This window comes from Hippoglossus stenolepis, chromosome 6, assembly GCF_022539355.2.
Source record: "Hippoglossus stenolepis isolate QCI-W04-F060 chromosome 6, HSTE1.2, whole genome shotgun sequence".
Classification (NCBI taxonomy): domain Eukaryota; kingdom Metazoa; phylum Chordata; class Actinopteri; order Pleuronectiformes; family Pleuronectidae; genus Hippoglossus; species Hippoglossus stenolepis.
In genome coordinates, this window is record NC_061488.1 from 20,208,560 (window position 1) to 20,232,535 (window position 23,976).

At 41.0% G+C, this 23,976-nt stretch overlaps 1 protein-coding gene across 1 annotated transcript; it reads left to right on the plus strand.

Annotated features, from left to right (window-relative positions):
• The first annotated feature begins 1,042 nt into the window (after window positions 1-1,042).
• Window positions 1,043-23,969, plus strand: arhgef19 (Rho guanine nucleotide exchange factor (GEF) 19). The gene is made up of 16 exons (XM_035160049.2): window positions 1,043-1,415; window positions 15,126-15,804; window positions 15,910-16,395; window positions 17,140-17,272; window positions 17,352-17,437; window positions 17,576-17,832; window positions 17,959-18,119; window positions 18,243-18,395; window positions 18,715-18,844; window positions 19,031-19,105; window positions 19,203-19,292; window positions 19,915-20,078; window positions 21,056-21,214; window positions 21,320-21,399; window positions 21,480-21,584; window positions 21,768-23,969. Exons 2-16 carry the CDS (start codon window positions 15,147-15,149, stop codon window positions 21,920-21,922), a joined length of 2,892 nt encoding a protein of 963 aa, XP_035015940.1. The 5' UTR covers window positions 1,043-1,415; window positions 15,126-15,146; the 3' UTR covers window positions 21,923-23,969.
• Window positions 23,970-23,976: the final 7 nt, after the last annotated feature.

Genomic DNA, 23,976 nt, shown 5'->3' on the forward strand with positions numbered 1-23,976 from the left:
ATGATGCAGCTCAGCGCTGGCCGCTGGTTTTTTCAAAGTTTATCAATATTGAATTTGCAATTTGGTCAAATTGTACAAAATTCGACACTGATCTTCCTTGGGTCCAAAACTATACATATGCCAAGTGTGAAGCCGAGACGATGAACAATCTTGAGATATGCAAACCTCATGCACACAGAGATTTATGAAATTAGCGGATTGATCAATTTATTTTACAATTAACATCTTTACCAATGCAAAAAAAGTAAACTTTCAGTAATTTTGCCAGAAAAACATTTTTTCTTAGTAAGAATGTTTTTACAAGAGGAAAACGCCAAAAAGGCATTAAGTGACCTGTTTTCCTCCAGCAAAAGATGGAGACAATTAGACGTCCACCACTTCTGTGTAAACTGCTGTGCTGGGCTATAACTCACCCAACACCACCCACTACCATTCTTTTCATGTTTGAATAGTGAATGTAGCTGATACATCAGGGAGCACTCAAACAGATGAGGGAGTAGCAGCTTCTTTCCATCTTTTCCTATCTCACAGGCAGACTTTCAGTGGAAGCCCCCATGTTGGTGCATGCACATCATCACACACACACACACACACACACACACACACACACACACACACACACACACACACACACACACACACACACAGCCACAGGCAATAATAGATCTGCTCCCACAGTGATGCAAATGCATACATGCACAAAGACGAACATGCTAATGTGCACTTGCACTAGCATGCAAGGATTGGTGCCCTGAATTTGTTTTGGGTGACTTCCCCTCTCACACATTCAAATAACACAAATATACGATACAACACATTTTGTCTGATTAATTAGACCCAACTATTATCATGCAAAGTTTTATTCAGATGAGGAACAAAATCTCTGCTAGCTCACTGTCTCTCTGTCTCAAAGCAGGTGCTGAAATGAGACACTAAATAACTATTAGAGTTAGAGGATGGGCGAGAGGGGGAGGAGAAAGAGAAATGGGAGAGCACCTCCCCAACAGTAGCAGAGAGAGAGCGAGAGAGAGAGAAGGAGGGAGGGAGGGAGGAAGAGGGAACGAGAGGGAAGGGAGAGCAGAGGAGCTTAGAGAGGGGATCTGCATTGTAAGTAGCTCTGAGAGCAGCAAGTGGTGGTGGCCGTTTTTCAACCTGTTTTTGTTTTCTCGAGGAGCAGGAGAACGAGAAGGAGAAGTGTCAGGAAGAAGAACACAGGGTTGAAAAAGTCTTAGCTGTGTTTTTTTTTAAAAGATAGAAAGAAGAAGCTGTAGGAGGAGAAGTGGGAAAGAAGCCAGGAGGAACACAAGGCAGCAATGGATAGAAGAGTGGCTCAGTCTGACCCTGGGATGGCCTGGATTCTCACACTGCTGCTGGCCACCAGCCAGCACACGCACTAGACTGCTAACGCCAATGAGGTACAGTACTGAAAAACAGAAACAGACCTTTCTACACACGAAAATGAAAAATAAAAAGCAGCAAATCTATACACACATTTCACTATATTTCCAATAACGTTATGCTCAGAGTTGGAGGATTTTGCTGCTGGAACGGGAAAGTTGAGTCTCGTTATTGGCCTGAGAGTGCAAATTGTTCTTTGTATGGTGCAACTTGCAGAAAGTAGTGTTGTGCAGCCTGCCAGGTGCATTGCATACATGTGACAACCTACATGCTCCGAAAACAAAGGTAGACTCTGTCTGTGAATGGGAGTCAGTAAACAATACCACCATGAGATGGGTTATCTGCACTCTTGTTTGTCTGGATTCCAGTTTCTTCTCTACCAAACAAACCAGCGATTTAAACACAGCCCTTCAGCCTGACACCGTTCCCACTTTTTCTGCATCACAAAATGTTGCAGCTCAAGTGGATGCATAAATCCTGCCAGTGCGAGGGTTTGCTTCTCTATTAATTTATTCTCCTGGAAGAAGTTGCAGCTTGCATCGCTCGTGTTTCCAGCAGGAAGCTCCCTGAGCTGAGCCTCCAATGTGATGCTTACAGTGCAGCAATGAGTTGTTGCAGAGCAGGGCAGGTAAGTGCTTGTCTGGAGTATGCTGGATGAGGGGTTGTTAAAAACTGTACATGGCTGAAACTTGGCGCCACACACACACACACACACTCTGGGGTATTTTAGCATAAGACTCAAACACCTTCTCTGCCTGTATTTAGAGATGAAGCAAGAGTGTGTGGTAGTCAACTGAGGCCTGCACATGGTTCGGTGTGAATGAGTGTGTTTTCTTTTCCTCTGTCTCCCTCTGTTTGTTTGTTCACTCATGTGAAGCCTCCGGCGGGTCAATTTGTTGACACGGCTTCATGAGAGATAAACAACAACACAGTGATGACATTCAGCAACCAGGGTTTAATTTTTAATACGACACATAAAACTGCTCCCCTCCCCCTTTTCATGTGGAGATTGTGAGACACTTTACGGCTGTCCAGACATATGCTCAACATCAGCAAGAGGGCGAGCTGAGGGGACGTCTGGTGTCCTGATGAGTAAGTTAACTGTCATGTGTGTTGTGGGTATGGATCGTCTGAAAGGTGCATATTTTGGCTGGAGCACAATTAGACAGCAATGGGTGTTTTCTGGATTATCTGATTTACTACGGCATGTCTGACTCGAATGCACCACCTGGATGTTGTGCTAGATGTGTATCAGCATTGAGTCAGGACTTTATTACAGACTGGAGATCCACAGTACAACTCTTCATAACAATACATTTTTAAAAAATCCAGGTTGTTTGATTTCATTTAGCTGTGAATTCATTTTCTGTCCCGCCAGCACTCTGCTGTAGATTTGATGTCACTCTTTAGGCCTCCTCTTATCACTCAAAGATTTATAGCTCACCGCAGGGCCCTTTCCTCCTCCCACTTCCTCCCTCCCCCCACGACTATACGTCTGGAGAGCACCTGCCCCATCACCTGCCATTCAGACATGTCTGTCTGTCTGTCTGTCTGAGTGTCCTTGTTTTTGTTTCTTCTGTAGATCTATAAGCTACATTCACACTACTAAATTTTCTTTTGAAAATGGCGCTTTCAAACTAAAACAATCTCTGAATTGTCACAGATTGCTTGAATAATAACTCGTCTCCTACATGTAAGCATTTGTATTATTGTAAAATACAGAATTTAAGTGAACAACAGCTGTTAGCAAAGAGGGGTCAGCAACACTTTTCATGCTGTGTTCTACACTGGTAGCTCAGGCTAATGCTGGTTGCTTTCTTCTTTCGTGACAGAAAAGACAACGGTTATGATTGTCTACATCATCGTTTCCAAACATCTCAGTTTCTGCCCGTCTATACCATAACACAGCCATGGAGTTTTAAAACTAAGGGCCAGCAGCGTTTCCAAACTTCTCCAATTTTATTGACTCTAAAACTCCAGAGTATTGTGGACGCCAGGTGTATCTGTAGCAGATGCGTGCGTGCATGGAGTGTGTTGCAGGAAAGCGATCCAGGATGCCACACCTTGCCCTCATCCTACCCCTTACCACACACACACACACACACACACACACACACACACACACACACACACACACACACACACACACACACACACACACACACACACACACACACAAGCTCAGCTGCCAATTTGAACGTGACTTGGTGTCTATACTCTGTGTTTTGCACTTACCTGTTTTGGTCGAAACCAGGCTAAAATCATTACAGGCATCATTGACTGAAAGCGACCTGCCCTGTAAACATCAGTGACACTGATATCTTCTGGAGACACAGTCACTTTCCTAGCTTTTTGACTTGTGGCTTAAATAACTGTGGCGCTAATGGCCCGTAATAACAGCCCTCGCTCCTGCACGTGTATCGTCGAGTTGCTTTGTTTGTCTCCTGGCCAGCTTAGTAGTCAATTTCAGAGGAATGAGTTTGCAGAGTCATGCAGGGAATGTGGAAAAGTGTCTCCGTGTGTCAGGGGGGTTTCATCTTGGGGTTGGGCACTTCTAAAGTAGGACATGAACTTGTCTTCAAAACTGGACTGTAGAACAGACCACCTACTGAGGTGCTATTCATGCATTCAGTTAATTAAAATATGATGTTGTGTTTTGCTTCGACTCGTAGATGGAAAACTCTTTGAAAGGCAGGAGTGCACAGGCTTCATTATTTGATATAAATCTGTGTCTCTGGGCTGAATATTGAAGCCCAGATGTGAAGGTTAAAACAGACAAAGTGTTAAAAGTGGAGCCTGGAGCTGCTGTGTGCACATCGCTGCCCTGGCTGCATTGCTGCACACCTGTCTAGCACTGCAGCCCTCCGGTCATTTTACTTGGTGACTTATCCAATACAGCGTGGTCTGTGTTTCACATTTGCACTCATGCAAGATAATCACTTTCTGGCTTAGGAGACATTGCCTCTTCACTGAAATGCATTTTTGTGCCTCTTTGCTCCTCTAAAAAAAAAGACAAACCAGGTGTTACCCCTTCCTTTTTAGGCCATTTCACATTCTCTCTTAATCCATTGCTCTAATACTGTTGGCACTGCTGGTTTTGGGGTCTCAATAGTTTATAGCTTTAGCTGTGGGCTAAGGTAGAATTGTTTCAGGATTGTCTGCTCAATTGGCGTGTTCCACTTTTTCCCCATCGTATTTTCAAAACAACATGCAGGCCGGCAGATTGCTTGTGCATACCTGTCCAGATAATGAAAGCAAGAAGCAGAGGAGGAGGAGGAGGTGGAGGAGGGGGTTTGAGGAGAAACTGCTGGTGCTCAGCTGGGAAAAAGTGGAGCAGAGAGCTAAATAACAGCATGGAAGAGCAGGCGAGTGAACACAAGAGCAGATGAAAGCGAGAGATGCTTCAGCAATTTGACGTAAAGTAGGTCAGCTCGGTGGCAAAGGAATGAAAGTGCTCTGATTGACTATTAGAGTACAGCAAAGCAAGCCACTTAATTTTTTTAATTATTTTATAGCTGAAGAAAAAAATTATGAAACTAAATTACTGCAGATCCATGAATGACACTTTTTATGTTATACCCACTTACTAAAAAACCTCTGGTTCTGATATGATGATGGATCAACAGAAAATGTATCACTTTGAGAAAGGTATCCAAGAATATAGTTTGGCATTTCTGATTTGTAACTTTAACATTTAACAGATAAGGTTGGTTAGATTTAACATTTTCATACCGTCAGCAAATCCCATAAAAAGAACAAAACCAAAGATGCTTTTATTCCGTCTCTTTCCAGCCTGAATGGTTCCCACTGAATATGTGATTCTTTTAAAATAGGTCACAAATATTGAGTTTTGTGTTTTAATAAAGGCTGAGCAATCTCCTAATAAATGGGTGCTGTAGTTTTTAGTAGACAGGATTAAATACTCCATTTGTAGGGGACTATATTCAGCCGCGGAGTGATAAATATTTATGTGTGTTTGATATACTGGAATGAACAACAGTGCCTAGCCTCATGGTAATGACTTAAAAGTCACTCAGTCTATCATTTATGAGTGTTTAAAGCCCCTACAAGGAGTTTTTAACTGGTTATGAAACAGTCCTATTTTACTTTATGACCTACAACAGCAAAATGAGACAATCAGGGAGAAAATTGGCTTTTCCAACTATTCTCAACAACTGTGGTCGGAACAGTTTACCTGCAAGGTCAGAGCAATGATTTATGATGGTCAGGCGAGAAAAGCCTATGTTTAAGTGGAGAGAGAGGAAACAGAAGCGGGGGTAGTGAACCGGGCTACACGCTAGGGTAAAGGCTAACCCGTACAGACCAGCACTCCCGAGTCTCTCCCTCGCCAACTCCACATCTCTTACAAACAAGATGGATGAGATCGGAATGAGAATTACATTACGTCTTTGCTATGCATCCTGCAAACAGCTGTCTGTTACGGTGTGGTTTGATATTCCAGCCAACTTTAAGCCCCTATACATTGAGTGACTTGGTATAGTCTCAGGTGGGATTGTTCCATTTGCCCACCATAAGAGGGGGAAGTATGGATTTCTCGTACCTGTATAAATGTATTAAATACTCAATGGCTGTGGTGTCGCAGTGTTTTCTTAGTTTGTGTCCTGAACTTGCTACATGTGTCTTTTTTTCACGCTCTTTGGACCGAGGTTATTACGACAGGTGACAGTGGAAACACCGCTTGGTCTACAGAGGTGCTAAAATCAACGAAAATTTAAAGTTCAATGTCGGAGGTTTAATATATTTTAGAGAATATCTGTCTATCAAATGAGGCAAATTGAAAAGTTACACACTGCCTCATAATTTTTATTGCATTTTAGATATGTATTATTGGAGACATTGTTGTTTAGCTGTATTTGAAACATAAAATGGTCTCATGTTGAGTTAAAATGGCCTGTGTGTGTGTTTTTGAACATGTTGTTTGAGAAACACACTGTAAATCTTCAGGGTTTAGATATGTAACTAATGTGTTGGATTTAACTTTTCATATGTTCATGGAACCTGCAGAAAAAAATCCTAAATCAGAGCTTCTTTTGTTTTCGAAACTCGTTTCATACGAACAACCGTCGTCTGTCAGAAGCTGCTGATTATGGGATTTTCTGGATTTACTGTGTGTTGGATCCTTGCCCCTCAATCAACTTGGTAGCTTTTGTGACTTATCATAAAGCACCATAATTAGATCAGGTTATTTCCATAAGTTCGTCAATAGCCCCTTTGTGTCTGTACTATCCTGGCTGTTTGTCTCCTCTCCCATGTCAGCTTCTCCTCCTGCAGTTGTTATGGTGGGGCAGTAAAGCAGGGGGAGGGGAGGTTAAAGGTCAAAAAGTCCTGGCGTTTACATGTGAGATGTTCACCATTTTTTCAGACTTTTAAATAAGAGATTGCTGTTTGTCCTTGTTCAGGAAATACCACTGAGTGAGACGAAGCCTCTCTATGTCCTGTCACTTTCAGTTAAGGGCTCATAGCGTCTCAAGCACACACAAACTCACATCAGGTGTGCCTTGTGTTTGTGTGTGTGTGTCTTAGCTTTGTATGATCGTAAGTCAGGTTGTCAGTATGCATCTTCATAGTGTCTCAGAAGGTCGTGGGTAAGTTGCCTGAGGCTGCAGGGGAGGATTAGGTGGTCCCACACCATGTGTAAACATTTGTGTTACCCCTCCCCCCAAATAGCCTCTGGGGTGCTCACCTGTCTCGGTGGGTTGAGGCTGGAAGAGGAACCAATGCCAAGAAACTCCCTGACCTGAATTTACTCGACTATTCTCACACTGCGCAGACATTGTCCCCTTCACATCTGGTGCGCTCTCACTGATTGGAATTCGAGTCTCGCTGAGGAGTTTGTTTTGATTGAGTGACTCAGATGAAGCCCATTAAAATACCAAGATGATATCTGCTGGATTTCCATCCAGGTATTTAAGGTGAAACAAGGTGAAACAAGGTGAACATTTAAAATGTTTTTGCAGGATCAAATTCAAGTCATGTGCATTGCCATCAGCATCTGCAGGAAGAATTCTGATGCTTTTCAATAATTGGCATGACATTGTCGTCAAACAGCTCAACAGACAGAAGGGAGGACACGTGGAATAGAAGTTTTACTGTTTCATAATATTCAAGGCCACATAATTTACCAACAGTAAAAACCTGCCAACCTAACACAAGCACAGGAACGTATTGCATGATATCTGAATTTAAACATCAAGTACCCAGTTGCCCTTTTTATGACAACACGATACTTTACATCACAATAATTCCATGGATAACCATTTAAAGCTGTTTGAGCTTGACGGCAGCAGGTAATTACTGACTGTAAGTGCATACACTGCTCCATCACTCAGTAATCACCAGAGATTGTTAACGTATTCTCTAACACAGATAAATAAAAAACAGACTTTGATTGAACTTTGATTGACTGCAAAAACAACTAAAACTGGTTTCGCAGCACAGAGCACATGGAGCAAAAGTGACGCTGAATGATGTCACGTCTTGTCTCGGCAGACAATGCCAGCACTTGAGTCTGCTGCTTGGCAATTAGTGGTCTGATGTGACTGAGTTAAACTGCGATCTCGCACACACACATGAGCTGGTCGCACCACACTGTCAGGACACCCCAGTCTGTCTGACCAAACACACCGGACTCATGCTCACAGACAGAAAGCGTGCGGGGGAAGGAGCAGACACTCTCATTTTCTAAAGGAGGTTTGGTCATATTGTAAGTTCCACACTGAGCACTGGGATTTGATAGAGTATAAGTAAGATAGATGTACTTTATTGATCCCAATTTGGGAAATTATTGAATATCCATATATATCCAGATTTGAATCCCCAACACCTCAACAGTGCAAATTACTCAGAATGCCCCCGTATAACCCGTTAAGAGCTTATGCTGCAGTTTCATGGTCAAACTAAATTCTGATGTCATTGACACACTGATTGCTATAAGCTACACACTTAAGTTTATGATTGGGTGCTACTTTTTGTCTTGATTTATTTGACAGAAAACAGGAAGTGAGGAATGACATGCAACAAAGGTCTGCAGCCAAAATCAATCATGATATAATGATAATACAGAGTAAGACTTATTTATACAGCCCCTTTGAAAACACAATTACAAGGTGCTAAGTTAATATACAGATACAGATATAAAAAAATTTATAGATGAGAAAACAGTAAAAACAAGATAAGATAAAACATTAAAGATTAAAATAGGTGTTATGGTATGAACTAGATGGAAAAACACCTATAATATGTGTCTTTAAGAAAGATTTAAAAGAGGATAAGGAGTTTGCCAGACGGATCTCCTCAGGGACATTGTTCCACAGAGTGGGAGCTCTGATGGAAGAGACCTGATCACCTCTGGTCCTCAGCCGGGACTGTGAAATGGTAAGCAGGGCCCTCTGAGGGTCCTCAGGTCAGGAAAGTCAGCAATACAATCTTAATATCAATTGTAAAATTTACTGGAAGCCAATGAAGGGAAGCTAACATCTGAGTAAAATGCTCTTTTTTCGTAGCTTAGTGAGAATTCTGGTTGCTGCGTTTTGGAACGAGCTGTAGTTTATGTAGACTCTGTTATTCTGCTTTATGGTATTCATCTTAACCACTAGAGCATCAGGATGACCTGAAAAACATGTTGTCTTTTTTTTTACCTCTGGCACAGGAAGATCATTTCCAACACTTCCTTATCCTGCCTACAAAGCTGGGATGAGCTCGTTTTTTTTCAACTAGGGAAGCAGCACTGAAAAAAGAAAATAATTACCAACTTGAAATAAATACTTAGAATAAACATCTAAATTCGTAAAAACACCTGTAAGTAACTTGTAAGTATAAGTTGAGAAGTGCAAGTTGAACAAACTAAATTAATATGTGTTTTATCAGCCAAAGTATTTTTTTTCAGGTTGGTCCAACAATTTTCTATTTTCATAGTGAATACACCAGTATCTAGATATCTGTAACCTGGTTAATTATCCTGTACATCACCTTGTAGTATTTGAAAAATGTTTTAGGCTTTTAAGACTTTAAAGCTGACATTTTTTGCATCCTTGATTGCCTTGTTGTTGCAACATTCATGTTTGTGCAGCTGAAAAGTAAGTAGGAAGACTGGACACATCTAGGAACTCAAAAAGTTTAGTTTAAGATTATTCTTTTATATCGCACAAAAGGATGGTGTGAAATCTCTGTCCTGCCAAAGCCTGCAGGTTTAATCTCACAAGCTCAGTTTGAGCCTGGAAAACATCCCTCGAGAATAAGAGCAGCAAACTGTGGGGTACTGGTGCAACAGCAACAAAAGAAGTAAGACAATTTAAATACAAGAACCATTGCACGGAAAAATAACCGCCCAGCATTAATAAACCCTGCACCCACTACAAACAGAAACTAAACACACACGGTAAATAATCATAAAACTGAGAAGATAGAAATGTTATCAGTTCGCCTTTGAACATGGACAGCAACACATGACTGATGCAGTTTGTTACATAAATCTGGACCAACGTCTCAAAAGGCTCCTGCACGAGATGTGAATTTTAGTCCGGTGAGTGGCAGCCTGTGACGTCCTACGGTTTGGACCCAGCTTCCAGGCAACAGCACGACTCAACACTGTTATTCCTACTGTGAGTCTGCCATGGCTCAGCACGATTACATGATGAGGCTCCTCATATGCTGTATTTCTGTTATGTGATTGTCCAACTCTCATTTCTGTCTGACTTCTCTACTCTGGACGTGGCGCTGATCCCCAAACTGAACACTGGGTCATAGGAGGCTAAGGTCATTTGAGGCTAAACTATTTATTGGACCAGCATGAAACTGTAGATTTCAGCTAAATCAGAAGTGAGTTTGTTTGTTCTTTCATCGGGGGAGCAGCAGTAGGACACTATATAAGGGCATAAACTAATGCAAAGTACAGCGTCCATATTTCTATAATAATAGTTACTTCAAGTCATTCTTGGTTTTGTTCATGAGGGTTTTATTAACTTTCAGAAGAATTTAAAAGATTGTTTTGTAGTTTAGGTGGAATTGATAGATTTCTTGTTTTTTTCCGTTAGAGTGTCAGAGGCAGACTTGTCCAGGATGTTTGATGTTGATGTTGGAATTGTTGTCTGACAGTCGGCCACACTGAACAAAGCAGACTGCTGTTTCCAACCTAAGAGATCTCATTAGATAACAACCCTGTATCTGATAGATATGACACTTGTACATAATTTAACTGCATCACTGCATGAACATCAAATAGGTAGGAAAATATTTGTTTTGAACTCATTTATTATTAGTAGTGGAGTTGGTTGTGGTGGGTGTGGGTGAACAACAAGTCAAACTGTCACACCAGAGATGACGGTTGGTGTGCACACTCCCACCTGTGGTTTAGTTAGTGAACAAGGACATTTTGGCAAAGTTTTTTTTTTTATGTAAATAAACAGATTGTGGCTAAAGTCACTGTGAACGTTTTCTGAATGAAACCAGATCTTTACATCCACCAAGGAATTTATGCTTTTGCTGCGTTTATTTGTTTGTTTGTTGGTTCGCTCATTCGATAGCAGGATTACACAAAAACTACTGGACAGATCCATGATTTTTCTAGTTTTTTCCACATTTTCCTCGATTTCTCAATAAATAATTTATAGATCTTGATTTGGAATCTGGAATTTATGAGTGTGTGTAAGTTTAATTTAAGTTCAAGTTTAATTCTAGTGAATTAAAATGTGTTTTTATAAGGGGACTGTTGGGTCTTGTTGTACGAACTCTACTGAGTGAAATTGATCAAGTCAGTGAGTAAAAAAAATTGCATACATTTTTGATAATGCTGCAGTCAATATACACATGTAAAGCAAGACTGGATATTTCAGTGGAAAAGAAATACATTGTCTTGAATATTTTACTGATACTTCCAGTATGAACACATTTTCATATATGAACAACATCCTTACTATGTTTACAAAGATGTAATCCAGGCACAAGTTTCATACACATATTTGCTGTTGCAGATTGTTTGTATAGAAACTTAATTTTTATTGGTTGCAGATACTGATAAAATGTCACTCCCTAACATTATAAAAGCTCAAACAGCTCCAACACAGCTCCCCATGACAAACTTCAAGCAAACTTTAATGAACCGATTACACAACATTGACTCTGTAATGAAGCTGAATCAGGAGCAGATTTTATGTTCATATTCATGTGATACACTCCATTAAAGGATTATTCTGAGACCTTTAAGATGAAGAATGTCACAATTAAAAGAAATGCTTCTCATATGGCTGCTGGCAATAAAGTCATGCCAGAGTGCCATTCATTAACTGCTGTACGCAGACATGTCGTCTTAGAGCAGCCTTGTGAAATTACAGGGGGAAACGCTGGCAGCAAAGTCCATAACAGTCATAAATAACAGCCTGCTATGACAAGGGAAATTACACGTCTTTGGAATTGAAACTTTAATAGTGTGATATAATGGTGTCAGTGAGATGAATGTGTAGTACGTGTGATCGGATTCTTTCATGTTTTGATAAATATGGCGGTCAGGCTTATTGTCACTTTCTGGGATCTTGAATGTACTGTATAACAAATTTTCTACAAAGATTAGGTTGATTGATGACGAGTTGGTGGTTTGTGGAGGATTACGTCAACATTCATTCATTATGACAGTATTGAAAGATGAGACACAATACTTTGTCAGCAAATACTCTGTAAACACGGAAGTAATTCATATTTGATCTGATATGACAGACCGGGGAGGGAACAAAGTAAAGTTCATACAATGGTGCGCATCTACAGCAGGACTATACTGTAACCACATCCAAACACCAAAAAGCTTGAGTCATTATGCAGCTGTGGTCTGGATGTGTTTATATGGTTCAGTGGCTGCACTATATGGGTGGATCAGTATAAGCAGTTCCCACACCCTCTCAGGTGTCCTGTGCTCAGGGCAGCCGGGCCCAGGCTCACACATAAAGGCCGCCTTTGTCTGCAGTAGGGAACAGGTAACCATTTGTGCCTGCACTTCCGTGTGTGTGTGTGTGTGTGTGTGTGTGTGTGTGTGTGTGTGTGTGTGTGTGTGTGTGTGTGTGTGTGTGTGTGTGTGTGTGTGTGTGTGTGTGTGTGTGTGTGTGTGTGTGTGTGTGTGTACACCATACATGCAAACATTTGTGTGTTTTTAAGAGAGAAACAGAGCAGTTGGACTGACCGAGCAGCCTACAGTTTCCACAAGAACAGGTGTGGCTTTTCAGTAACCTCATAGTCACATACAGCACAAACAAAGGAAGATAAACCCTCCAGTAAACAAACATATTAATTTATGCTTGTATCCCCTCAAGGGACTGATACTTTACAGGTGCACAGCTTAATACAATGTAATGTGATACTACTTCAATAACTATAATGTAAAATATAACTGTCTCATAAAAAACATGTTACTATTATAAATAAAGTCTAAATTACAATTACAAATGCATCAATTGAATGGTAAATCCATGACCATGAGGCTGTGTGTGTGTGTGTGTGTGTGTGTGTGTGTGTGTGTGTGTGTGTGTACTAATAAATGAAAAGAGACAAGGTGTTAATTATTAACACTCACTCTGGCCCCAAATTGCACACTAGTGTAGTAATTTTGTGTTAGTTGAGAGAATGTAGCAGTTTGCAATGGAATAATGACAAAGTGAAGTTGGCTTAGAAATGTCAGAGTCACTGACTAAAAGCACAAGTTTTAAGTGTAGAGTTGATAAGTAGTTTTCTCTCACAAAGCACCACACAATGGTTCCAGGAGAGCTGTAAAGGGAGAGAAAAAAAGAGGTAAAGAAGCGCTGCGGCCTTGTCAACATCTTACAAAATATTCAAACAGACTTGAAATTGTGGAGGGAGTGGTTCAATGTGAGGAAGCTGATATTTTAAAATGTACGTGCGTACGTACGTGTTCGTGTTGGCTTTTCGCACCCTCTTAACCAATAGAACACATAAATACACCATGACTTGTGATATTCACACAGGAAATCAGCTCTGAAAGTTGCTTATTTTGCTACTTAGCTTAGTGCTTCTCAAAAAGACTTTTCTTAATCCCCATGACAAATACTAAATGTCTCAGCTGCTGGACCTGAAATATCAATGTACACATTTTTATTTCCAAAAAAGAAGAATGGTCCACAGTAGATTATTTTTGTTAATAGGTACTGCTATCTAAACTTATTTCAAAGGTCATTTGGACCTTTGACTGTTGAAAAATGTGAAAAAAAAATAAAAACAATTGAGGCAAACTCCTTTGTGTGTGTATGCACGCATGTGTGTGTGTGTCTGTACTATTCATTTTACCTGGTGTTTACCTGGCAGAAGTTAAGGATTACCTGCTCAGGAAGAAGACTCTGAGCTCCTCTGTTGTGTGTTTAAACAGCCGGTTAGGAGAGCCAACTTTATGACCCACTGCTGGGTTCTAACACACGCTCCCTGTAAATATTCAATCAGGAATGGTGCCTGCTCGCTATCGTGGGCGGACAGGAAGGTAGATCAACAACCAGATTGACAGGTGAGTATAGATCTCAGGTGCAAGGTGAGAGTGCTGAGGATGTGCTCTCTTCCTCTGCCTGTGCATCTGTTGTGGTATTCTGTCTGGAGCTGGTTTGTGTGTTGTGTGTGTGTCGGTGTGTCTGTGTGTGTGTGACAGAAAGATGTTAAATACAGGGGTTGGATGCTGTGTGTAGAGAGGTCTTTAATTAGAGCAGGAAGACACAGCTCAGGAGACACTCTACTCTAGACTTAAGTGTGTGAGATTGTGTGTGTGTGTGTGTGTGTGTGTGTGTGTGTGTGTGTGTGTGTGTGTGTGTGTGTGTGTGTGTGTGTGTGTGTGTGTGTGTGTGTGTGAGGACTGGGTCAGAAACATCCTGCATGTGTCAATAGTTTGAGGGTGTCTGCTCAGTGTGTGTGTGTATCTTGATATATGAATCCCAAAAATGTGCAGAAGCCCTTTTAGAAAGTCAATCCTACACGACCACCGTCGACTGAACATCCACAGACTGTCTAGTTTATTAAACTTACATAAGTCTGATTACTGTTCATTATAACCGTATATATTGTGTAACACTCAGTTGGGTCTGAGGAATCTCCGGCGAGTCTCAGCTAAGTAGCTAGCAGTGAATTGTGTCCAGTCAACCATACCTGATTGCAGGATAAGTGGTTTGCTGCTGTACTGGTTTACACTAAGGCACCGATTTGTTTCTTGTGGAAACATTCCAGTTTACCCCAGTGTGTCCCTAGGCAGTATAATCATATGTCAATTTTTTCGACATGCACATAGCGTAGTAGAAAGAGCAACAAACAAAAACCAAAAGTGATAAAGTGACAGGAGCTAAAACCAAGTGTTTTCTGACGGAGGCTGAAAAGAGAGGCCGCAGTACTGGACGGCACGAGGAAAGTCACGTGTTTTCTGAACATTAGAGCATGTCAACCTTTTCAAGTAATATCCCATGTAAAAATTATTAACCTGAATATGAGCATAATATGTCTTTGTTAATAATCCAAGTTTCTTGTTTGCTGAAGTGACCAAACTCAAATTCAATTTGTCTATATAAACCCGCTTTTGTTTTTTAATCATCACCCTTCTCAGGTTTGGGTCCACACTTCCTCTAGTTAAGTCATAAGGTGAAACAGCAAACTTTATCAGTGTGAAGTGTTGATTGGATCTTGGTGTATAAACTGTACAGTAAATATAAGTTTTTTTTTTTCCCACTCTCCCTCTGCAGCTCCCATGTTTTCGTTCAGCCATGCTCCCTGGGTATGGATTCTCACCTTTTCCTGATTTCCAACCTCACCTTCATGCTTTTCGCTGCGGGGGAGAGAGCCCCAGCATGTGGATCCCTGGCTCAGGAGAGTCCCAGGCTCTGAGCGAGGTCCAGGAGGACAGGCCTCTCCTCCACCCGTGCCATCTCAAGCATGTTGCAGTGTGCCAGGAGGAAACATTGGCTTTTATTGAGCTACAACCACCAGTGACTCCGAAACTAAATGGCCTCAGCTCCCCAAGGCAGGCTGTTATTCCAGATGCACAATGCATAACACACACTCTTTCATTGAATGGTTACAGACACGCACTAAATGAGCTGAATGACATGAAGAACGACTGCCAGAGGACAGACAATGAACATGAAACAACTTTGAATTTAAACTCTCATACAACTGTGGGCGATGGCGAACCTGAGCAGACTGAAAAGCCACAAACTGTCACAACAGTATGTCGTCCTCCCCACACAGCTCTTAGCCTCCCTCTGTCGTTCCCTCTGTCCTCTCTATACACAAACACAGACTCATGGGAATCTCAGTTACCTTGTTCACCATCCTCACCTGAAGGTCCAGGGTGTCAGAGCCCAAACTCCTGCCCGCTACAGAGGAGAACATCACAAGGTTCAGTGAAAGAAAAGTCTATCCGTGAGTGTGCATCTCATTTCATTACTAACAAGATTGACAAGACGCAACAAATTACGATTTAAAAATGCTTTATATGCTCTTCTTAAGGTTTTTTCTGGTTTCCAGGGCGAAAGATGCAGGTTTATTCTCCAGATAGCACGAGTGATGAGTCTCTCAGCAGCCCGATCCTGGACTACATCTTCCCTGGACCTTTTGCTTCTTTTCTGGAGGAGGACCTCAGTGGATTATCCTCCCTGGAGGCTATGTCAAGTCCCTCATCCACAGACGGTGCTACAGATCTCCCAGGCCTCAGTCATGATGATATTTTTAATCTACACACAGAACCACTGCAGATAATAGAGGACTCAATACTGGGGATGAGGGAAGATAGCGGGAGTGTAGAGATGTCCAGTGCCACGACGGGGAGCATTTTGTCACGCAGTCGTCATGGGGACCAAGAGCGGCGACGCTTCTCAGCCTCAGAACTCATATCTAGACTTCAGCTGTCTCAGAGGAAGAACTCCTTCACCCTGAAGCTGGGGAAGTCGCTGTCAGCACGGGTAGCCTCCAGGGACAGACAGAGCTCCAACAGCCTCTGTCCCAACCCTGACTGTGAGTAGACAAAAGATCTAATGTCGTTTCATCATAGGGTCCCATCCACTAACATGGAGGAGGCAGGATTTATGATTAACCCTATACTGCAGCCAGCCACCAGGAGGCGATTGAGATGCTTTGGCTTCATTTTGGGGAGCAGTCATGCCACTCATCTTTACATAAAGTCTATATTACATTAATTGGTAAGATACATAATGGATATATGAATGTTATGTATATATATATATATATATATATCATTTTGCAACATATCCAACAGGCCACATTCTCATTTTAACTTCAGATAAACTCACACACAAAGAAATCACTTTTGTTTTCCCAGCACCTCCATCAGAATCATATTAAAAAGGGATATTGTAATGGTCAGTAATGAAAAAGGGGAGCAATTGCATCAACCATAATATAAAATATAATACATATAATTAGTCAGTAGGAAAGAATTGGCAAAAAAATATGTTGTGGCCATTTGATTGTAAAGAGCTAAAAATGCCTGAAACTACTAGAATATATAAATATATAGCTGCAGCTCGACTTTATTATTAAAAGCTTGGACATTCATATATTTGGTACATGGCTTAAGAAGGCAGGTGAGCACGAAACAACAAACAATATGTCTGAAAATATCCAGACAGGTTTAAACTGAGGTTATTACAGTACAGGGCCTCTTGACCCTTTATTACATGAGGTGTCTTGCTTCATCCCTTCACCTCATCTTCAAGTCCTGCTTCTTATCTTTTTCAGATAAGTCCAACTCCAGGCACCGCAGCTCAGGAGGTTCAAGTAACAGCGCCCCCCACAGTCCTGTAGGACCTGCACCTCCTCTGCCCAGCAGTGACAATGGGATGCCGTTGCAAAGATGGAGCACAAAACTCGGGTAAATACAGACTTCCGTTGTTTCAACACAAAAACGTGCAAAAATCAAAGATCAATGTCATTTCACATTTTCATTACAGAATGCGAAAGAAATCCATCGAAGACGACTTGGCCGCACTTCCAACTGTTGCTAATTCAAATCGGCTGTCAAGGTTGTTACCGAGTTGTAAGTTTGCCTTGAAGAAAGATTTTTTTCAAAGTGTTTGTATTGCATCTATTTAGATTGTCTATCTAGATATTTTCCCCTAACTGTCTTTTCCATAGCCAGTATTTTTATTTATTTCATTCCTGCTTCCTCCTGTAGCGATTCTGTACCAGGAATACAGTGACGTCGCCATCAACAGAGAGATTCAGAGGCAACAGGGGAAGGAGCCGGGCACAGAGGACGAGGGGCTCAGGGACGAGGGGTCTGACGGGGCCCCGTCTCCATCAAACCTGTCTCCATCCAGCTCCTTCCGCTCCTCACGAGGTTCTGCTTTTGCACTCTGGCAGGATATTCCCGATGTACGAACCAGTGGTCAGCTTGACAATTTCAGCAATGAGGAGAGGAAGTTACAAGAGGTGAGTTAAGAGATTTCACATCTTATGATGGATTACATTTGGGTTTTCATTTGTTTTTCTATTGAACTGCTACAGCTGTTCATGCACTGTATGGCAGGCTGACATCCTGCTCCCTCCTCCACTCAGGCAAAGTTTGAGCTGGTGACCTCTGAAGCATCGTACATCCGCAGCCTAACCATCGCTGTGGACCACTTCATGCTGTCGCAGGAGGTTGCCGAGTGTCTTGGAGCTCAGGATAGGCAGTGGCTCTTCTCCAAGCTGCCTGAGGTCAAAGATGTCAGCGAGAGGTGAAATAAATTGCAACTGATATTTAATATATTTCTGCTGTGCTCAGGTCTTTGTTTTAACATCTCAGTGACCAGGTTTTGTTCCCTCATTGACTGTATTTTCTGCTCACTTATTGTATGCAGGTTCCTTCAGCATCTGGAGCGCAGACTGGAGCTCGACATTCTGCGCTTTGATGTGTGCGACATTGTCCTGGATCACTGCCCGGCTCTGCGAAGGGTTTATTTACCTTATGTAACCAACCAGGCCTACCAAGAACAGACATACCAGCGTTTGCTGTGAGTAACTGCCTCCACTGAATGTATAATGAAAACATGAACCAACCAAACTTGAACTTATATGTATATGTATGCAGGCTCTCTCTATCTGTGCACATTCATGGCTGTAATGCAGAAAATCCAATTGTTTCATGCAGTATGTCCAGAATTTCCTCTGAGCGTGTTGTTTTACACCTGCATGACTTAACTTGCACATGATTCATTGAAATGTATGCTTAAGAATTTCTTTTGTCAAAGCAAACAAGGTACTGGAATCTTCAGAGTTTCTCATAAAAGTCATTAAGGTGTTTCTCTAAATGTGCTCGTCCTGTCATCTCAGGCACGACAACCCTCGTTTCCCCGGCATCCTGGCTCGTTTGGAGGAGGACCCCATCTGCCAAAGACTTCCCCTGACCTCTTTTCTAATCCTCCCATTTCAGAGGATCACACGGCTTAAAATGCTGGTGGAGGTACATGATTAAATGTTCACTGCAGGATTCGTGTTCGCACTTGAAACCCAATTATGTGAAACTGTAAATGGGTTAATATTGGGACTGGCCAAGTAATTTGCCCCAGCAGGTTTCCTTCCCTAACAGAACATGACAAGAGCATTTTTTATTCCTCGGCATATCTTCAAAAACGTTCTTATTTTTCAGAATATCTTAAAGAGGACAACACCGGGCTCCCGAGATGAGGACACTGCCACGAAAGCTTTCAATGAGCTGAAAAAGGTGGTGATTATCATCCCTAATAGTCAGTTGGATAAGCTTCAGTATTATGGCTGGTGAGGCACAACAGTAATGACTGTGTTGGTGTGTGTCTTCTTAGATCATCAAAGAATGTAACTCCAGTGTACAGTCGATGAAGAGGATGGAGGAACTGATTCACCTCAATAAGAAAATTAATTTCGAGGGAAAGGTGACTGAAGTCTTTATGCATTGATCTAAAGTCCGGATGGTGAAGAATTAACTTTTTCTGTCTTCCTTTAAAATTGTGAATCAAAGCATCATAGAGCTGTATCATATCGGGGGCATTGTAGGTTTGAAAAAACATATGGAGCCATGGGAGGGAGGTTAATACTCTAAGAAAAAGTATGAATCTGTAAATTTGTCATAATTTGATGGGAAAAAAACTTGGATTTGAGATCTGCAAAAACTACATTAGACTACGACATTAAAAATGAAGATATAGTTAATATATTAGCACAATTTTCTAAATAATGTGTGTTATAAGAATACAAAAAACAATATAGACCTGTGGCAAAAAATGTATAATGTCGGTATTTTGGAGATACCCTTCTTGTCTTATGAAGAGGAGCCAACCTCCCCTGGCCTCACCTGTAGGTCAGACTTTGGTTGCTGAAGCTCAAAAGTTGCTTCCTCCTCCAAACACATTTTATTGGGTCTATTCAAAGTCTGGATGCTAATGATAATGTGATTTGGGGCTAAAAAATGTTTACCCACAATGGCCCATATATGCCACATGTACCATCTTATTGCACTGTGGTTATTGTTAAACAGCTTATTTCCTTTCTTTGTAGATCTTTCCTCTGATCTCTCAGTCTCGCTGGCTGGTGAAACACGGTGAACTCCTGGAGGTGGACACGCAAACAATGAGTATTTCTGGATCCAAGCTGAAGTTACCCACCAAGCCTGTGTACCTGCACCTGTTCAACGACTGTCTCCTGCTGTCCAGGAGGAAGGAGTAAGTGATGTTCAGTCGATGGAAGATATTGAACTGATGATTGAGGACATTCAACAAAATAACAGGGATTCTCTTCATATACAGTATTCTCCCCCTAAGTTACAGGATAGGTTTGGTTTTGTCAGGTCTATTTAATGCAGTGATCACATGCCATATACTTTATGTATGTTCAATAAGTCACTGGGTCTCTTCAAACTGGCAGTGAACTAATCCCTCTGAACCATCCTACAGTCTATGCTCTGAACACTGGTTTAAATAGGTTTAAACCCTCAGTCAATATGGATTTGAAATAAAACAAAAGGTTTCTTTAAATGTTTGTAGAGTTCTCATTTTCTGGTCCAAAGTGTAAAGTCTAGAATAAGTCTATACAATACCCCAAAGGACCATTGATCAACTGTAACTAACATAACAATGCATCACATTATAGAAATAAAGTTGTTTGACATACACTTGTGTTTTTGATGACAGTTAGATGAGAGGACTGATACCATACTCATCATGATTGTAACTAACTAATTGCTAACTGTGGGGCTATAACTAGCAGCCTGTTAGCGTAGCTTTGCATAAGACTGGAAGCATGGGCAAACAGCTTTAGATCTCATTTGTTTACTTCAAGCAGAAACCGAATTGTAGAAGAAACAACATTGTGGTTCTATTGGGGGATTATTTGTTGGACCATTTCTAGGCTGGATGCAAAGACTTCCTGGAGTATTGTTGTCAATGAGGTTGACACAAGATAAAATGGCCTAAGCTAAACTAAGCTAAGCTAATTAGCTGCTGAATGTTCTCTAATTCCATATGAAGGATTAATAATAAGAATTTAAATATTTCCAACTTCGGCCAAGTACGGATCTCAACCTTGTAGCAGACATTGATGCACATCCCCATTGATCTGATGCAAAGACAGTGAAAATGGGCTCAAAGCAACACAACATGGCTCTATTCTAACTATGAAAACAATGGACATCTTTTTGCAGTACCTGGAAGTTCATGGTGTTCGTACATGCCAAGATAGGAGAGCTGAAAGTGAAGGATCTCAGTCAGAAGCTGCAGGGCATCTCGGGCTTCATCTTCCACCTGCAGCTGTGTGAAGGCCAGCAGCTCAAACACCAGATCCTGCTCAAATCCCACACTGAGTGAGTAACAACCCTTCATCCCTTCAATGATAACTTAACTCATATGAAAACAAGATGCTAGCAGATGGTGCTTTAACTGGCTTTGTTGGTTTTGTGGCTTCCAAGGAGCGGGAAGCAGAGATGGATCACGGCAATGTTTCCATCTGATCCTTTGGAAGACATCGAGCAGGCCAATGAGAACGATGGTCAGTAGAGAGCTGCACGTTCATGAACCAGCCTCCAAAGTGCTTTCATTCATCTTTTCTTTCTTTTCTTTTCCTCTCAGATATATCCCAGGTCCAGTGCATCAAAAGCTATCAGGCCCAAGAGCACGATGAGTTAACACTGGAAAAGGCCGACATTCTTCACGCTAAGACCATTACAAGTGATGGTAAGAATTTGGATTAAGTCTTATTCTAGATTAATTGCATTCCACCTTCAACCTGCACCTGAATCCATCTAACTTGTGTCCATAAAAAGTTTGTGTTTTATTTGATTCTCACTGACTGTCTGAACTTAAATAAAAAAGACGTAATGACTTGTTTGATGTCTGAAGCATGTTGTATTTCACCAGGCTGGGTGGAAGGCATCCGACTGTCAGATGGGGAACGGGGCTGGTTCCCCAAAACCTACGTGGAGGAAATCACGAGTCGCAGCGCGCGCCTCCGCAACCTCCGGGAAAATATCCGCATCAAATGTGTCACACAGAAACTGGAGGGAGATGAGTGACCAGTTCAACAGCAGCTCGTCCTGTGTCAGAGGTGCAATTTAGCCGTTTAATTTGAAGGCTTCTGGATCATTCTTTTAATTCTAGATGGATGTGGGAGCCTTATGTAGTTTGCAGGTTCTTTCAAAAGCCAACACTTTTGACTGCTCTTACTAATTTCCTTTACCATGCTAACTATTACAGTACAAAGCTTCTGCTTCTCCATCACAGTTTTACAATAACACAAATTCATACAACATAAGTCTGTTGACAACAGTTCACATTAAGATATTTTAGCAGTTTGCCACTCTGTATTTCCTAAACCTTTTATGAGCTTTTGCTTTGTGCATGCTGTCTGTGAAGGCATTTTAATACCATTCAAAATCAGAGAAAAAAATATAGTATCTCTATTATAAATGTGGAGTACACTGTGCATGAATGCACATTAAGTAGAATGCATCCTAATCACATCTAAAGATAAATGTGTTCATGTCAGACGAGATCAACTCTTATCAGTAGCATGAGGTTAATTTAGCATCTGTGACTTTTCTTGTGCAGTAAACTGATCTCTGTGAGGTGCAGGACATTTATTCATGTATTATTACCACAGTAGAAAGTTACCTGAGGCAGATCCTGCTGCTGAGCTTCATCACACACATCACAGGCTTCTTATCTTTGGTCTTTGTTCTGCTGCTTTCATTTCAGTACACTACACAACAGTAGCACTACAGCGCACCAGTTAGTTTCCCTCCATGTGTTAAAGACGTGGATTGTCAAAATAAGCCTTAATATTTATTAAAAAGGACAACGCCGTCCCCGTATGTACTGTAAATGGTGTGTAGTAACAGTAATCCGGCCTGCATGAACACTCACAATTGGGTTAGGGTTAGTTTTTTGTTTTTTTTACTGAAGCAGTAATGTCTGACTGTCTCTTTAGAAGGCTGCACTACACAAATACTTTCAATGTTCCAATAGGATGTTAAAGTAAATATTTTTAAAACTCCATGAAAGAACCAAAGCACAACAATAAATTGATCTTACTGACAAGAATTGTCTATCAGAGCTTATTCTCCTGCTTCATAAAGTTACTACTGGGACTTCACACCATCCTACTGTTGTAAATACCGACTAGAGTATTAAATATATATTAATCTGCCACTGAATATAGTCCCCGACAAATTCACTGTTTACTCAGGTTGAAGTTCCCAGCTATTTTAGTGATTTATGAAATATTTTTTTAGATATATGCTCATGACCTGTCTGTTTTTAAAGGCATTGAGCCCCTGGCAGGATATAATGGGCTTGGTGCTGAAATACACATTCTGGCTTGAGGAACTGAAAAAGTAAAAACATTTACCACCACATTGTGGAATTTGAGCTTTTCATGGAATTTGCTCACCGCAGAAGAATACTTAATTAAAATAGCACGAGCCTTGTCATTTAAAGTAAAAAACAACAATACCAAATTCAAAATGTGCAAATGTAGCTTCAAAAGTACAGATCAATTTAGCAGCAGTTCAGTGAAGCTTGATGTTATTGCATTACACTAATAAAACACAAAACAATAGCACTGAGTTGAATTAAGGCCTTTATATCATTAGTGTTAAAATCCCCACATGATCAATAGTGCAGTGTAACTGTGCTGAATCTGTCGTTAATGAACCACTATAATCAGCATTCAAATGTAAACTCTACCAGTAGCACATGAAATGTTTATAACCCAACGTTTTTTTCTTTATCTAAGTTGTTAGTTGTAATTTAAGTGGTTGCTATGGCTGCGTGTGTATTTATACTCCTCTAGCTGGATGTTCTCTAAGGAGATTCTTGATGTAAATGTACTTTTCTGTAGATGGCCACATGTATAAAGAGTAGAAAATTGTTCATTTACTTTTTTTAACAGTAATTTATATATAAAAAAGATATCATGACATTCCATAGTTATAAACTTTGCATTCGGAGTGATTTCTAATACCACAGTGAATAAAGATACTGTGATACACTGGATGTTTACTGGATATCTCAACACTACTGTAAATGTTTAACCACTGAAATAAAAACACTTCCATTCTACGTTGTG